Below are 18,120 nucleotides of genomic sequence, written 5' to 3'. Positions count from 1 at the left end.
CACTGCAGACATAGCGAGCGCTAGACAGAGACAGAGAGTGAGAGACAGAGAGAGAGAGAGAGAGAGAGAGAGAGACAGAGACAGAGAGAGAGAGAGAGAGAGAGAGGCGGGCAGCGTTGGTTGTTTGTGCTATAAAAACTACACGAGGTGGCGGCCTCTGTCTTCTAGCAGCAGAAGCAGCAGCAGTAGCAGCAGCAGCAAACACAATGGCAAACTCTTCAATTATAAACCAATCCCAAAATTAGTCTGACTGTTATTGGTTTGCACCCTTGGCGCAAGCTCCCGTTCCCGTTCCCACTCCCGCATATGGCTATCTCGCTTGTGCGCACTGCTCAACACACACCCTGCGCGCCGAGAGAGAGCATGAGAGCGAACAGCATTTCGTCTGCGACGCAGTAACAGTGGAAGAGCGGTGTGGTGGTGAGGGTTGCGACACAGAGTTCGGGCAGCGACGCCAACAGATGCTGCTGCTGCTGCTGCTGCTGCTGCTACTGCTACTGATGCTGATGCCTGATTCCTGATGCTGCATTGTGGTTGGCTGAGGCTTATGCAAAATTCATTTGGGCTGTGCCTACGAGAGAGCAGCCGTCTTGCTGTCAACGTCGTCGTCGTCGTCGTCGTTGTGTGGCCAGTGTTGCCCCATTTCATTAAAGCGCATAATTTGTAATTAATAAAATTATGCAACAACAAAACAAAACGCAAAACAAAAACTAAAATGAGCGATGACTTTGTGCGCTAGATGGCGCCACGTGCAAGCAAGCAGATAACACAAACAATTGACATTTGTATGTGTTTGTAGGTCTTGGTCTCCGTTAGCTAGAGCGAGACGGCTGACGAGTTGCGTGTGGGTGTGGCATTTATTTATATATGAGCGTCTAACTGTACATAAGTTTGTGTGTGTGTGTGTGTGAGTGTACTAAAAATGCATAATCCTGCAAGGCAAATCAAATGCATTTTGGCACTGGCAAAATAAAAATAAAATGCTGCATCAATTGAATGATTCTAGCGCATCTCACACGCACACACACACACACACATACACACAAGTACACAAACACAGACAGGATTGTTTCGCCGTCGCCATTTTGCTTTTTATTTGCTTCTTATTTGTTTTGGTGCTTTGCATTCCGTTTTTTGCTTCATCATTTATTGAATAGCGTTGCCAACATAATTTATTTATTTGCCAGCTTGTTGATAAACATGTGCACGTTCTCTCTCGCTCGCTCTCTCTCTCTTTCTCTATCTCTCTCTCTCTCTCTCTTTCTCTCTCTCTCGCCCGTTTGGTGTATCTGTCTGGCTGTCTGATTGTTTACGCGCAAATGACCTCATTACATATAATGCAATTTTTTGTTGCCGACTTTCCATTCCCTTTTCCCTTTTTCCTTTTTTTCCTTTTTTTTTTGTTTTGTTTTTGTATTTTTTTCTATATTTGTTATTACCTCGCTTTTGGCATAATAAAGCGTTTTTGGCGTCATTTTGTCTGCTTTAGCCGGCGTTTTTCATTTGTTTTTTGGTTTTGTTTTGCTTTCGTTCTTTTTTCTCGTGGGCTCATTACATTTTTTAGCTCTCGGCTAATTTGTTGTGGCGCCCCAGACAGCTGATTTTATTATTTTCATTGTATGTAAATTCATTACATAGTATATACATACATATATATATATACAGTGTCTCGCAGTTCAACTGGAATGTGTGTATATCCTTTCGAGGGAACAAAGAGTTCTTAAAGAATTTGTGAGCGGGAGGCAGAAAAGTACATTCAATGTGTATTTTGTTTATTCATGAATTCAATACAAATGTTTATTCGAAAGTCTTGAAATATTTGTAGCATCTCCGAAAAGCTTAATAATGAATTAGTTATCGGCTAGTTATTATAATTCTAATGGGGCTACAATCCTTACAATGTTCAAGTAAAAAACAGTTACAGCACATCGGGCTGGGCTTCACGGATCAGCGGAGAGGGGGTCGGGAGGGGAGGGGGCTTTTCTCTATTCATCATTACTTTTTACGCTTCTCGACGGGTTTGAGGATCTGGAAGGAGCACATGAGCGTCTCATCGATGGACATCATGGCGCCAGCATTATCGAACTCCCCACAATAGTTGGGCGCCGAAAAGAGTGTGACCAGCTGCCTCTTGGCAAAGAACTCGTAACCGTCCTCGACCACCTGATGGGCGCGACAAATCAAATCAAGATCGTGCTTCTGCAGAAATTTGCCAACAACCTCAGCGCCAAAGGTGAAACTAACACCGCGATCATTCTCGCCCCAGCCAATTGTATCCTTATCCGGATCGGACCAAAGTATATCACATAACAAGCCCTGATCGGGCACATCTGTGGGACGCATTATCCGCTTGATTTGCTCCATGGATGTTAGATCGGGACTCAGCCCGCCATGACAGCAAAATATCTTCTCATCGACAATCGCCACAACTGGCAGACAATTGAAACAGTCCGTGAACGTCTTCCACAACTTGATGCTATATCGTCGCTTGCACTCATCGTAGAAACCGTAGATGCGATTGATGCTGGCGCATTCGTGATTGCCGCGCAGCAAAAAGAAATTTTCGGAGAACTTGATCTTGTAGGCGAGCAGCAAACAGATCGTCTCCAGCGATTGTTTGCCCCGGTCCACATAGTCGCCAAGGAATAGATAGTTCGATTCCGGCGGAAAGCCGCCGTACTCGAACAGACGTAGCAGATCATAATACTGGCCGTGTATATCGCCGCAGATCTTCAGGGGCGCCTCCAACTCCAGCAGTATCGGCTGGGCGAGAAAAATTTCGCGCGATTTAAGGCACAGGCCGCGAATCTCCGTCTCGGTCAGCTGGACATTCTTACCGGGACGGGCTGTGCGCACCTCCAGCAGCCGACCAATGATATTGTCCAGATTGAGCATCTCGGCCATCTCACCTGCCCTGGGGCTGGTCTTGCCGATCTGCGGCAGTCGCGGAATCGACTGGGACGCCGTCGGAATGCTTGCTCAAAAAACGAGTTTGCCAAAAGGACCGTCAGAAACAGTTGAATTCGACGCGTTTACTTATTGTTCTTTTACTTCGAGCCAACAAATGTTCGATACCGTTTCTGTTCTTATGTTCTTTTCTTGTTTTTATTATTATTCTTATTTTTCAAGAGATTGCATGCCAAATCTGATTACAATGTAGCAAAATTTAAAATTTTTTTTTTAGTATTGTCGTTCTGAAAGAAATTCGAAATCAGTTTGACTCTAAATGAAGTTCAACTTTTTGAAATATTCAATTTCATTGTGTTCAATATTAATAAAATCACCCAATGCTCATTTTTCTTTTCAAAATATGGCCAACTTTGCAGCTGTAATTTTTGCATTATAATCTCAAGTCGGTAAGAAAATAGTAATTTGACTTTAATTACTTTAATAGATATTCCCAATTAGAAAAGGACGTAATTCAAATCTTTATATATACCCAATACGTATGCGGATTAGGCTTCAGGTCAATCAAAGTATTCGAAAAGTATCAAAAGTACTGTCAAACTTCTCTTGAAGCCGGAAGCAAGAAATAGCAAGAAACTTCTGATGATTATGATAAGAAGCGTCCTGACCTGCCTTTCCCTCTCTTCCCTCTCTCTCCTTCTTTGGATGCCAACGGACTTCCTTTCGGGATAATCGAAAGATGCCTCTGTGAATGACGCGACTCAAAAACACATTCTGGTAGATTGCCCGGCAATCAGTAGAATCAGTAGAATCTCTCTCAGAGACCCACAACCTTAACTGATACGATGGAACTCGACCAAGAGTTTAAGTACTGGTACGTAATACGTATGGTATAAAGTTTGAAAAAATAAGTGAGAATCTTCCAGATGGAATACCCTAATACCAGGAATACCCTCATGTATCAATGTAATACCATTTGATTACAGCTGGCATTTGTGCAAAACAATTATCATAATCTCGAAATTTGTAATGAAATGAGGTCACAGCAGGTGCTCTGATGTCTCAAAGGGCATGTTATACAGCTTTTGTTCCTTGTTATACCCCGAACCCATTAAAAATTAATAAAAATGCATAGGAATCATCTCTAACCGTTTAAGGTATATATATATATATATATATATATATATATATATATATATATATATATATTTGCATAAGTAAACTGATTTTAGATATGAGATAAGATAAGTTCTCGAATACCAGCTTGAACAGAGGCACTTGGACACCTATACACCTCGTATGTATGATGTTCGGCTACAATGTTTGCGTTCCAATACGGCATTTTCGGTATTTGGGTCTTAAAAAATTGAAAAGTAAATCTATTTCGATTTCGATATTCAATTTGAACCGGTAGGAATGTGGTTTCGACTGCGGTTTCGGTTTTGGTTTGAACGGAATTGATAATAACACTAATTTCGAGTTTGTTTTACTAATTAATCTAAAATGTATCCCAGCTGCTCTGCTTCCAGTCGAAATTCTCCCTCTCGCTGCTCAAAAACTATTTCAGTTTTGGGTAATTTAAGAACTGTTTCAGCTTTAAGTACACTAATTAACTGTGGATTCATTTTGTGTTTTTTCTTATTATTTTTTTGTTGTTTTCTTTTCGTTTGTTTTCTTTGCCTGCGTTCTTAGTTTGTCAAATTAGTTGCAATTTGTTAAAGCAGGCAGCTTGCAAGAGTTTGATGGTGGGCCGGGGCGAATGTGTGTGTTGAAAAATTGCAATGTAAACAACAAGTTGAAGTGGCAATTTGTGAGGCGCAATTTGCAAAAGCAAAAACCGAAAATCAAATGCATTTGTGCTGATAATCGGGGGAAGTGGACAAGTGGTGTGCGGTGGGGTGGAGAGGGGGTGTGTGCTTAACTACAGGGCCCCCTCGCTTGCGAGCACCTGCACAAGAGACCTGGGCAAACTTTGTGGAAGTCGCAAACAAACATCGTTTATTTTCGGAAACAAAAGACCTCATTTTCCATTTGTTTAACAGAGAAAACAGAATAACAGTGCGACACACACATAGAGAGAGAGAGAGAGAGAGAGAGAGAGAGAGGGAGAAGTAGAGGGGGCGGGAGTGGGGGTCGCAATGGACAACAACAAAAACAATGGCACATAGCTCCTTATAAATGGATTGGTGTTGTTGTTGCTGCTGTTGCTGCTGCTGCTGCTGTTTGTTGAAATTAATTGGTGTTACACAAATGAGTAATTTTCAATGTACATAAATATTTGCACAAATTGCAATTTGCTGACTGGCCTGCCCCGGGGCGGGGTACTGTGTACTGTGTACTGGGTACGGAGTACGGGGTACGGGGTACGGGATATAGTTCGGCAATTGAGGTTTTTCGAGTGCTGTTCAAATACAATTTTTATTGTCAAGCGTTAATAATTTGAACAATGAATAATATGTACGACGGCATAAGCATCTGTTATTATTCCAAACAAATCAAAACAAGTGCACTAGGGCGTTCACATAACCGATGGGGCGTGGCAGACCACACCAGACCAGACCAGACCAGACCAGAGCAGAGCAACCCTCCATAGAGAGCAGTAGCACCCTCTTGCACTACCGGCGGCCACCACACAAATCTTCATAAATTGCCGGGCACAACTTTGACAGTTGGGAATTGAGACAAAGTGTGCGACGAGATGTGCGTGCCTCGTGTCTCGTGTCTCGTATATCGTGCTTCGTGCTTGGTGCTTGGTGCTTCGTGCTCGACCCGGTCCGCAAAAGGGGTCGCCAAATGGGAAAATGATACACTTTACTTTTTGCCAGCAACACAATCAAGAAACAACAAATTGCCACATAAATGTGGGGGGGTGGTTTGCCACGTAATAGATTTCATTTTATTTTTATAACGCAGCACAGCATAAGCACGAATGGGGGGGGTGGGGGGCAGGAGGGTAGCACCGCCAAAAAGGGGCATGCCGCACGCAGCATGCAGCATTACGCGTCGTATCTTTACTTACTTTTACTTTTTACCTTTTACCTTTTCCTGTCGCCGTTGAACGTCACAAAAAGTTTTGTTTGGTTTTTTTTTTCTGTTGCCTGGGAATTCCCAGGACATGCGTACACTGTGCGAAAGTTACGCATAGTTGCAAGGGTCATTCACCTGTTTAGTGCAGATTCGTGTTAGCTGACTGTTGCCAAATGCAACAGTTAAGAAACCAAGAAGACACGTTGAGCCACAAAATAAGAGTATAGTGTTTGTATAATACTCAAACCAGCTCTTAAATTATTATATATATATTCGTTTTATTTAATTTATTATAGCCTGAACCCACTAGAAAAGGAAAAAGGGATAAGGGGAAGATATATTAATTCTATTCCAACTATTCAATTTTTATTAAGATCGACAAAGAAATTCAGAGTTTGTTAGCTAAAAACACAATACTATCAGAAAGCCTAGGGTATCTTTAGGGTATCTTCTAGTCAAACTATCTCCACGTTAGCGTTCTCAATTGTTTTATAATGTGTATTTATTTATTATATATGTATTTTTTCCTAATTATTTGAATACTTATCTGATCGTAAGAGCGGACAGCTTGAGCTATTTAAAGTTGTTTCCTTTATGACATGGATAAAACAAGGGTGTTGCATAATATTTGTGGTTTTTTCTCAAACGAACTCGATGAATTCTACAAATTTTTAGAGTGTGTCGGTGGCTCACTCATAAAGTAGCTCAAACAACAACCTTATTTGAGTGCAAGTAGATTGTGGGGGGGGATGGGCGCGAAGTAAATTTCAGGGTTAACATATTGTTGCCGGCTTATCATGCGTGCCAAACACACACACACACCACCCGAGTCGAGACACCGGCGGCACCCGCAGCACTTGCACCACCCGCACCCAGCACGCACCACTAGCACCACCCAATGTCAGACTCAACTCCCCGGCGTTTTGCTTATTTTTTTGCTGTTTTTTGTTTTTTTTTATTTTCAATGTAGCTCGTAATTTTTTACACATTGCGGTCCCAGCTTAACTGCGCTACCGGCTGTTTTGCCAGCTCTACTGGGAGACATATCAATATAACCTGGGCCTCACACACACACACACACACACACATACGCACACCCCTCAGTCGGTTGGAACAAGTGTAATCGTAGGACTAGTAGCGCCGTACCGGCAACATGTAGCAGCAATCACACGGCTCACGGCAAGGGCAGAGGATGGGGTCGGGGTTGGGGTTGGGGTGTGCGGCGACCCTTGTGCAATAAAAACAACAAAAAGCAAAAGGCACAACGAAGGCCGGGCAAGGACGAGGACGAGGCATACACGGGGGACCACAATACGGCCCAGTAATAGAAAATACTGTTCATGCTACTAGCCGGTAAGGATTTGCAAACGGAAGACAGACGGAAAGAAGTAGAATGGGAGAGTCGAGTTGAGGCGAGGCATGGCGGGACGGGACGGGACGGGACGGGGCAGGGTTGCACAGGTTTTCGGGCGACATTAATATGTAGATGCATTAAGTACATTATCCGGGGTTACAACCTCGTAACATGGACGGCGACAACAGCGGCGACGGTGGTCGAGTGCCGAGTGTCGACTATCGAGTAACGAGTACCGGCAAACAAGGTAAACGCCGACGTGTGCCAGCTTGTGTGTGTGTGTGTGTGTGTGTGTAGCTTTGAGTACTCTTACAGTGGTGGGAGTTATATGAAAAATTATAGAATACAAAACGTATCGCAATGTTCATTTAAAGAAAGCCTTTTGTAGTCCAAAGTGATTTTAGTTTCCACTTCTCCGATTCTGGTACTTAAAGTATACAAATTCCGATATTTTTGTAAACTTTTTTATACGGTATTCGGGGACGTTTTGATTTTTACGATACGTTTTGATTTTTAGGAACCGCAATCGTAATCTGAATTCAGAACAGAAACTGAAACTGTAGTTAAATATACTTAAAGAACCAGTAAGGGTACAGTAAACTGTTGGCGGTACATTGCAGTACAGTAATGTACCAAAGTAATTAAAAATAAATTGAAAATAGTCTAATCGTTTAAAGCAGGTGTACTTAAAAAGTACCTAGTTTAATTCGCGATGCCTGCCAGGTATGCCTGCCAGGTATTAGCAGCTACCTGGTTTTTCTCAATCAAAAATCAATTTGATTGTAACTATGATGTCAAAGTCGAAAAACAACAAAATAATAATAATAATTTGGCTATCGTTTTCAATAGGTTTGGTGTCACTGTGCGAGGGCTCGTACGCACAGGTTGTCTTTGTGTACTTTCAGATGCGAGACTTGCACGCGACGAGGGGCGCAAAATATTATGATTTATTTTTATTATAGCGGGTAAAGTGGTCTTTACAAGCATCAAACAGAGGCGTAACAGGCGGCTCATCCGCCGTACACTCCCGTCCACCTTCCTTTCGCATCTTCCCCTCCCTTTATCGTGAAGAGCAAGCGAAGAAGCGAAGAAGCAGAGCAACCACCCATTCAAATGCCCGCAGACGGGAAAAGCAAAAAGGCAGTTAGTTGGTTAGCAAAAGGTACGCGATGTGAATTTGGATGTGGATATGGATGTGGATGTGGATGTGGATGTGAATGTGGAACGTCAGGTGGTCGGGTGGTTGTGGGTGGGGAACACACACACTCAGAAGTTGTTAAATGGACGGGTGGATTTGCACTTGCCGCGCTGACTGTTATCTTCATTTTTGCTTTCAGTTATATTGCCTGGGCAATTCCTGTGGGAGTCGCCGCACAAAAGCAGTTGCGCTGCAAGCCCGAGCAGGAGCAGGAAGTCAGCAGTCGTCCAGGCTGAACACCAAATTGTATGCCCAGGCATAAAAAACAAGCGTATCAAACAACAACAGCAACAACAATGGCAAATCGAAAAAGACTGTTTTTCGCATTGACCATTGAAATTGCATTAAGAGCGCAAGTGAGACAGCGACAAATAGAGAGTGTGTGTGTGTGTGTGTGTGTGTGAGAGAGAGAGAGGGAGATAGTTGAGCAGCCACCCCTTGACTCGCTTCGCTATGGCCACTCCTTGGCCCCAGCTAATGGAAATCTGCGCATAATCCCCGTGAATTGATAAGATGGGCGGTATAAACTAGTTATGGCCATTAATACGATCAATTTGATGCTCACTTCGCTGAAAGTAAATAACAACCTTATTGCACATTTCGAAAACATATTTTGAAAAGCAACAAAAACAAAAAACAAAAAATCAAACACAATGCAACCCTCCTCAAATCACCCACCACCCCAATCCCTAATTCACTGGGCATGTCTAATGGTGTTTGTTACCCGCCTTTTTTTTTTCTTTTTTGGGCTGAGCATTTGTAACTGATAATTGCAAAAGTTGTTGCCAGTTTTTCACGATGCCATCCTTACCATCCCCCTTACCTCCTCCACACCCTCCACTCCCTCCTTGTCATGCATTAAATTTTACATATGCTCGGTTTTTCCACGCATTTGTTCAAAGGGGTTCGCAGTGTGGGTCAAGTGATCCGTTGATGTGCACTTTAAGCAGGTTAACCTGTTAAGTGTCATCGCATCAACAGCAAAAATACAACAACAGCTACCAACAACAACAACAACAACAACAAAAAAGGGCACCAGCCCCACCCCAACCCCATCCACTATTCAGTGACGTGCTTGACCTGAGCTCGGAGGTTATGTGAGAAGTTTGCCAGCTGGACAATTTTTAATTTTAAAAGTCAAACTCAAAATCTATTCTAAATCATCGGTAAACAAATATCAAGGTAAAAATGGATTTACTCTATACTTTGAGCTATGGTGAGCAATTCTTGCGTCAAAAGTATGATGATTTTCAAAATATCAGGCCAATATTATTTCTCTTAAAAGTGGGACAAAATGTTATCAGCATCGGATGGATATATCGCTTAGTTTTCACAAAATCAATCGGTTGATTTTATTTTTAATTGGTAATAGAGCAATTTGGATGTTAGCCGGTGCAGTCTTCAAGAGTATTTAGTCGCCGGCAGTTTAATTTAAGTTCAGTTCGAATCGGGCTCAGAACTGTTAAAGTAAACAGTACTTTGTCAGCCACTTTGTCTAACTGCATTTGTAACATTTTAAAGCTAACGGCATTTTATTTTTAGCCAATTGGCAATCGCATCAGCATTGAGTAAAAAGTAACAGAAAAGTCAAAGTTTTTTTTAGGTATTTAAGTGCTTAGCAGTACTAAGTACTAAGTAGTTGATTGTCGTCGATTGTAAGCAGCAATTTGGATAATCAGGACTTAAGCGTGCACTTAATATTGTATAAGCTTAAATCTGCTTTGGGGTGGGGAGGGCGTGGCTGTGGGCTGGAGGCAGTGACGGAGACGAAGGCGAAGCAGTTGTAAATCAAATTACGATTAAATGCACTTTGCATGCATTTTAAAAATGTATGAGTCGAGTTTTGGCGAAAGTACAATTTAAAATCGTGAATCGACTCTTCGTTGCCCTCGTTGTCCTTGTTGTCCTCGTTTCCCCCGTTCTCCTTGTCGTTGTGCAATTGCCTCGTGTCCCGTAATTGCGCAACAATTTCTGAGTGATGACCACGTTCACATTTGCATTCCATGCGCGGGTCCAAGCCGTTCCATTTCTGGCCATAATACCAACGCCATTTCATGCAGCTACACTCCAAAAAATAATAATGAAGTGCAAATTAATTTTCCCAATCGGAAAGTGTGCAACTAAATAAAACTCCAAAGAATTATTATTATTATTATTATTATCAAGACAAACTCAAAGCTAATTGATTTTCACTGGGATAATGGGTAATATTTGTATAATTTCTATGGGTGTAGGCGAATTCAAGTCACATTCATTCCTTCACGTGCTCATCGCTTATTGTCTTGCAATATAAAAAAGAGAAAGATATAAAGCTGAAAGACAGAAAGAAAAGAAAGACAAAAGCACCATACATACAGACACAGTACTAAATAATTGATGAGCAAAGGAACACTAAATAAATAAAAGAATCAACATCAACGCAACTGAATCAAGCAAGCCAAAACAAAAAGAGAAAAAAATAAAGAAACAAAAAAATAAATAAACCAAACTAAACTCAACTGAAGTGAACAGAACTGAACTGAACTGAACTGACGTGGACATGGACATGGACATGGACATGGGATATACCACATGGGTCATGGTGAATTGTAGTCCTTGCCAGGATAAGTGTGGGCCGTAAATTGTCATTGGATGACACAAAGCTTTCTGCACAACAAAATACACACACACACACACACACACACATACACACATACACACACACACACACACACACACACACACAACGACACACATCTACAACAGGAAACCGGTAAACATTTAATAGAACCAACAGCAAAGGAGAATAACAATAAACTTGTTAGTTTATCATATACGGAGATACCCTATATAGTGTGTACATAGGGTAGCACAATTCTTACACGCTTTCAATACTAGTTAATCAGTTAAGTAAATCCTTTTTTATTACTAGGGGGGAAAAACTGCACCGCGACCTATTAGATCTATTGTGCCCCCTTCTGAGCTTTTAGCTCTTCCATCAGCCCCGCACGAATACGAGGATCTTTGTAAGTGCTTTTATCAAAGCCTATCTAAATTCCAAATCTCTATTTCAAACGAGATTTTGTTTGGACTTTTATCATATATTCAATATATTCTAATATAAGATAATAATATTATTAGCCCTCAGAATTAAACTGTATTTTGCTGTAGTTACTGGGCCCAAGGTGGTGAGAAAAGGGCCCTGAAGATCTGCGGCGATATACGCGGCCAGCATTATGATCTGCTGCATTTGTTCGAGCACTGCGGCCGTCCGTCGGAATCGAAATATCTATTCCTTGGCAACTACGTAAGCGATGACGAGCAATCGCTGAAGTCGATCTGTTCTCTGCTCGCCTACAAGATCAAGTTCTCCATGAATGTCTTTCTGCTGCGCGGCAAGCATGAGTGCGCCAGAATTACGCACATCAAAGGTTGGCGGACTGAGTCCCGATCTGGTATCCATGGAGCAGATCAAGCAGATAAAGCTACCCACAGAAGTGCCCGATGAGGGCTTGTTATGTGATATAATTTATTCCGAACCGATTAAGGATACAACTGTCAACTATGTCAGGAATGACCGCGGTTTCACCTTTGGCGCTGAGGCTGTTGGCAATTCTCTGCAGAAGCACGATCTCCATTTGATTTGTTGCTTCAATCAGGTGGTCGACGACGGGTACAAGTTCTTTGCTAACATGCATCTGGTCACACTCTTTTCGGCGCCCAACTTTAGAGGCTATTTCGATAATGTGTGCTCGTGTGCTCCTTCCACATCCTCAAACCCTTCCAAAAAAACTACATCATCGTAAATGAACATCAAATAACTGGTATCTTGTTTGTATGTAAAAAGACGAGGTTTTTTGTGGGTGAGCGCTTGATTAGGAGATACCCTATAGACAAGATTTTTATTTTCTGCAATTGTACTCTCTCTCTCTCTCTCTCTCTCTCTCTCTTCCCCATCGTTGAGATGTATGATCTCAAATGACTACTGTACTTACAACTAAAGTTCGTTCCGAGAGAGAATTTGAATCTGACAGGCATACAACAGCTGATACTCCAGCTGAACACAATTTATAGTGTAAAAAAAGACGAGGGGCTTTTATTATGAATGCGAAAATTGTTGTGTATATTTGTTTCCGTTTGTTTGATGTGTGGCAGTCGTTTTGTCATGGTACAGTATTTAATATGGTTACATATTTAATCATGTCAATCCAGTGGTGAAAAATACCGTAACAATCGATAACTAGGACGGCAATCGATTAATAATGTACAAGTGCAAAGCGGCCCGAAGCTCTGCGGATTTCGGTGCATTATTAAGGGAAAAGAAGACCCCAAAAGTCGACAATGAGCATTGTGGAGAGATTGTGAGAACTTTAACATATTTATCCCTATCTCTTGTTGTGCGTAGAATTTAGAGAAAGAGAAATCCGTATAGAATATAAGCATTGTCTACAGGAATTAAGAATGAGAAACTTGAAACTAGACAGACTTATTGAGAGACCTACTAGGGGGTTTTAGGTTTGCAGAAAGAGAGAGAAATAAGAGAGAAAGTGATAATAGGAGTAAGTAAGGATAGATACGATAGAAGAGAGAAGGATTGTGACTTGTCAAGTCTCACAAAATCTCCCCATTGCTCATTGTGGGAGAAACGTGAAAGAGACAAGGTAAGCTTACAAAGTAACTACATGAGAGAAGCTCAGATTTGGTAGTGCCATGAGAGGGTTCTAAGCATTAAACACGATTTCAGACACAAACGGCTGATTAAAGAGGAATATGCAAGTGCATGTATAATTTAGACTCTTGGAGAAATATCAGGTCAAGTTTATGCTTAGAAATACATATTTGTTGTAGCTGTACCATGGCCGCTTTTAGGGCTACCCCCAACATATAAGAAACTACTGATGGGTGGGTCGAGTGGTTTTTGACTAAGTGGAATTTGATTGCGTGTGGCGTGGCAATGGGGAAAGTTAACGATATTTACCAAATAATATGACCAGTTTTGTTGGGTCTGCTACTATCTTGCAGGAGTTATCATTTTTTTTGTCTTGCTGTTGTTTGGATTGCGTTTTCGACAAACACGAAAAAAAAAAATCAAACAGGTGCACTAAATGAATTTCAATATGATAAACCACTTGTGGTTGCCGGTTCCTGGCAGCCCGAACTACAAGTAGCTGTCAGTTGCCGTATCGGGGTAGCGAGGGTAGCGGGTAGCGAATAGCGGATATCAGGATTCAACTGTTCAACTGTTCACCCCGTTGCGGATGCATGGGCGTGTGTGCGTGTGTTGTGTGTGCTGTGTGTGTTTATGTTGAAAATTATTTGAGGGAAATTGAGCCATATGTTGCGAATACTAATGGATACGGTACGGTAACGGCTACTGGGCCCCTTTGGGCCCTCGGGCAGCAGTCCTGTGCGGCCGGAAATATGAAAGTGTAATTTAAATTGAATTAAGTGTACTTTTTCGGTTAGACTGGCGTGCTATATACATACATACATATAAATATGTAGTATCTGCAGTAGGGGGTGAAAAAAATATCCACCCGCTACCCGCTAAAGGGTCGGGGGTCAACCAAACTTTGCAAGTATTGTTTTGGTAGCTGGTGCAAAATCTGTGATAAATGCCTGCAAAGTGGCCAGCTACTATTCCCGGCGTACCCCAACCCCAATCCTCGGGGAAATTTCTCCAATCCACCCAAACCTTGATCTGGTGAAAGCTGCTGCAACATTGAATCTGTCTAGAAAATTGATAATCACTGTTTGCTGTTGTTTGTTGTTGATGCTGCTCTCATTTGTAATTGTTACAAATGCTCAGCAGCCTTTCTGGCCAGCCGAGCCCTCCCCCACAGCCTAGACCAGGTTGCATTGTGTTTTATGATGGATATGATTATTTTAATTAGCATTATATTTGCTCGTTTATTTACCCCCTTTGCGTTGCTCTGTCATAATTGGCTTTTCATATGCTCGCCCAAACTTGCACATTTTGTAGGCCAAAATATGGAGGGAGGGTGGTGGTGGATGGTGAGGGCAGGGCTCTACTGTAAAATTACTTTAATTTAATGAGTTTTGTTATGTTTTTTGCCAAGTGGGGCGGGTGCCAGGTTTGGGACTGCGACTGGGACTGGGACTGGGAGGGGTTGGTGTTGGGTTGGGGGATGGATTTTATGGCATTTCGCATAACGCTTATGACACATGTTCCCGAAATTGATAGACAGCAACCATCAAATCAAGTGGAACATTTTAAAGTTGCACACTTTGCTATGGGGTTGACGAGAAGTGGCCAAAATGGCACGAGCCGGCTGCGCATTGGGGGTGTAAGGGGAATGATGTGATATGGTATGGTGTGGTGTGGTGTTGTGTGGTACGGGTGATAGGCCCATCAAAATATAACTTCAAACCACGCATTAGTGGAATTATGTTAATGGAAGGATTGTTGAGGAACTGAAAGGAGTGAAGAATAATGTTAAGATTGAACAAGTACAGATAGAATATTGTAGTCGAGAGAGGTCGACTACGAGACCCCGTGCACACATCTCTATACGGACGGAGAGACCCTGAAAGATGCTAACCAAGAATATATTTATATATATATATATATATATATATATATATATATTGGGTTGGATAACGATGAATAATTTATGTAGCAATTGAATTTTATTTTTTCCATATGCAATTCAGAGACAATTTTCTAAACGTTTAATCTTTGTACGAACATCGACTATTTAATCCTTAACTTCATCTTTTCTTCATCATCTTCTACCTCAGCATCCCCTCCATCGGCCTCTTAAATGACCACGACCACGCCCTGCTCTTTCAGCAAATTTTGAATTGACAGCAAAGGAGATCTGCTCATCTGTCATTATTACGTCCAAAGTTTTGCCTTTTGATTCCTTTTGAAGATGCATTCACCTTCTTTCGATCAAGTGTGAGATCGGTGAATATTTCTCCTGTTTTCATTGTGATAGTTTGTTATTATGTATACATATATGTATATTTAACATGAATATAAATAAAGTTAGTTTCAAATGTTACTGAGGCAAAAACAAATGCAAAAAAAAAAGCAGAAGAAATAAAAGGAGCCAGCCAAAATGGTCCAAGACTCTGGTTTATCTTCTGAGAATGAGGATGAGGATGACATGTTGAAAATTTGTATTTGGTGAATGCATCGGTGGCATACAATTATACTGTTCAGGAATGAATATAGCTGATGGGGTCGGAGATGCTTTGTGAAAAATGGAAATCGAGGCAGTCATAATTTTTCGAAAATCCCAATCACCTTTGAAACAAAACAGAACGAATACAAAAATACTTTTCAGCTTATGCCGTAAAATGTGTTAGGAGACCAAAATCAAAGCAGTTTTGAGTTGCATCGAGCAATGGACAGGTATCTGGATAAGGAGGACATGGAAGATGAATTCTCCTTTGCACACTTCGAGCATCAATGGTATCGCTATTTGGCAAACTTCGAGCGTCAATGTTTAGGACACGTGGCTTGGCTCGGATCCGATGGGTGTGCCGGTCCAAATGCTAATGTGTAGAGGGCTCCTCGCCAAAGCCACTAAAATATTGCTATTGGTTGCAACTGCAACCATGTAGGTCATTCCCACGAACCATTTTAATATTGCTTACAAATTTGTCCAAACGTAGGCGAATTGTACACTCAGAAAATAAATCGCACTGAAATTGGAAAATCGTCCTGAAATCTGAAATTTTCGTATTCATTCTAAATAATGTCTACAGATATGAGAAACAGTTTCTTACATTTTGAAAGGCCTTTTTTTCCAAAGAAATTAGAAATGGAATGTCTTATTTTTCGACTGATTAATTTCTAAAATTCAGAATGAAGTAATACAATTTTAGATGCAAGAATTATGTGTAATAAAAAAAAACAAAAACTTTCTGTAGATTAAACATATTTTTTTCGAAATCTTCGAAAATAACCATGGAATTAAGAAAAGAATAAACCTGGTTTTTAGAAAGACATAAGCTTGTGTTTTAGAAATATACCTTCTGAATAATAAGGTGAGCTGCCCTTGGCGCTGAAGGTGTATTTTGATTTCTAAATTCCAGGTCGACTTCTTCTCTGAGTGTAGTTGCCCTAATATTTCAAATGAAGTCGCAAACTAATGTTTACATCAACTAAAAGGCTGCTAATGCAACTGCTGCCAAAATTCCCACCAGTTACGATTATTTATTTCACTCAAGACTCGCCAGCAATTTGGCCACTACAGAGTGAGAGAGATAAAGAGATAAATAGAGAGAGAGAGAGAGACAGAGCGTTGGGTTTATTATGGGTGCAGAAGTACGGGCGTACTGTAATTTAAAGCAAGATAATCGAGACAGAATCGATATGGGCTGGCAATTACCAAGGAATAAGTCTCATTACTGGTCATGATTGTGTATTTTGAAAAGAATCGAGCATTTCAGAGATTTTTTCGCATATTAGCGACAGATAGATAGATAGATAGATAGATAGAAAGAGAGATGGAAAGTGAGAGTGAGAAATGCAAAATATTTATAAAAATTTAATTTATAATTTTGATATGCCCTGAAATCATTAAAAATGCGTAAGCAGGGTATAATGGTTTTCTCCAAAACTATGTAACAGGCAGAAGGAGACCAGGATCACAAATCCCAAGTGGTATATATGTTTTCGAACAATAGCTGAGTCATTCTAAACATGACCGTCTCTCCATCTGTATCAGCTCGCATGTATGAGAGACTATTAGAGCAAGAGACCTCAAATTTTGACTGTAAGTTCTCGTATACCCTACGCAGAATAAGTTTTCTTCATTCAGTGCCGGCTTTTAAATAAATATATGCTTTGCATTTGAGTGTCCAGAATATATTTAGCAATTGTGCTCAGCATACTTACTTGGCTTACTTTTTGAAAGTACAGCAACTACTAAGAATACAACTTATAAGTTTGTTCTCCCAAGAACAAAAACCACATCGCATCATTCAAGAGATCGATTTGATTGCTATTGCAATTGCGATTGGGATTGGGATGCTCTCAAGTACCTGGGATACTACACTAAGTGTAGAACGTTGTTGCTGCACCTGAGGCCCACATTGTTCGGAACTGATAGACAGAGTGGGGCCGTTGGTTAACATTCTGTCAGACTCAAGTATGTGTTGGGACGAGTGTTTGCTGAAAATTAAAGCCCAAACGAGCAGCGCACACATACACACACACACACGTCAAGCAAGGGCAATGGAATGGGTCGTTAGCTATAGGGTAGCGGTAGTCGTTGTGGTAGTGCGAATGGGAATGGGAACCCACAACAACCACCGGCGTCGATGGCGCGTGGACAGCGCGCACTTTCGTCATGCTCGATTGTGCCGAAAACAAGTGGCATTACAACAACATGAACTGGGAACATATAACTACCCAACAACTAGCTATGGGAGATACAGGAACAGGTTGCTTATGTAATTTGATTACAATCAACTTCTAATAGAGTTCCAACCACCAGTCGAACCGGGGAACACCGGGTAGCTAGTCAGCTAGTCAGCCAGTCGGCCAGCGGGTACCTCCTCCTACCCTCCGGTAGTGCTAGTGGCCAAAATGTGCGACTACCAAGACTCGATAGTCGTTGGGTGAGTGGGGTTGAGGTTGATGTTGATGTTGGCGGGAGGGATGGGGGGAGGGGGCGCG

General features: G+C 41.5%; 2 protein-coding genes and 1 pseudogene across 5 annotated transcripts in view; 1 reads left to right on the top strand and 2 right to left on the bottom strand.

The window, feature by feature from the left end:
• Nucleotides 1–18,120, bottom strand: part of LOC6569453 (inhibitory POU protein) — a 34,445-nt gene that overhangs the window by 4,678 nt on the left and 11,647 nt on the right. The gene's annotated exons all lie outside the window — the stretch shown is intronic.
• On the bottom strand, nucleotides 1,765–3,126 carry LOC6569452 (serine/threonine-protein phosphatase alpha-3 isoform). The gene has a single exon (XM_001995748.3). The coding sequence runs from the start codon at nucleotides 2,902–2,904 to the stop codon at nucleotides 1,996–1,998; it is 909 nt and encodes a 302-aa protein (XP_001995784.1). The 5' UTR covers nucleotides 2,905–3,126; the 3' UTR covers nucleotides 1,765–1,995.
• LOC6569451 lies at nucleotides 11,026–12,271 on the top strand (annotated as a pseudogene).

Source organism: Drosophila grimshawi, unplaced genomic scaffold (genome assembly GCF_018153295.1).
Source record: "Drosophila grimshawi isolate 15287-2541.00 unplaced genomic scaffold, ASM1815329v1 contig_848, whole genome shotgun sequence".
Taxonomy (NCBI): domain Eukaryota; kingdom Metazoa; phylum Arthropoda; class Insecta; order Diptera; family Drosophilidae; genus Drosophila; species Drosophila grimshawi.
This window is presented reverse-complemented; position numbering and strand designations above follow the sequence as displayed.

Coding starts and splice junctions, on each gene's coding strand:
- LOC6569452 (XM_001995748.3), bottom strand. CDS start 2,904: ATGGCCGAGATGCTCAATCTGGACAATATCATTGGTCGGCTGCTGGAG.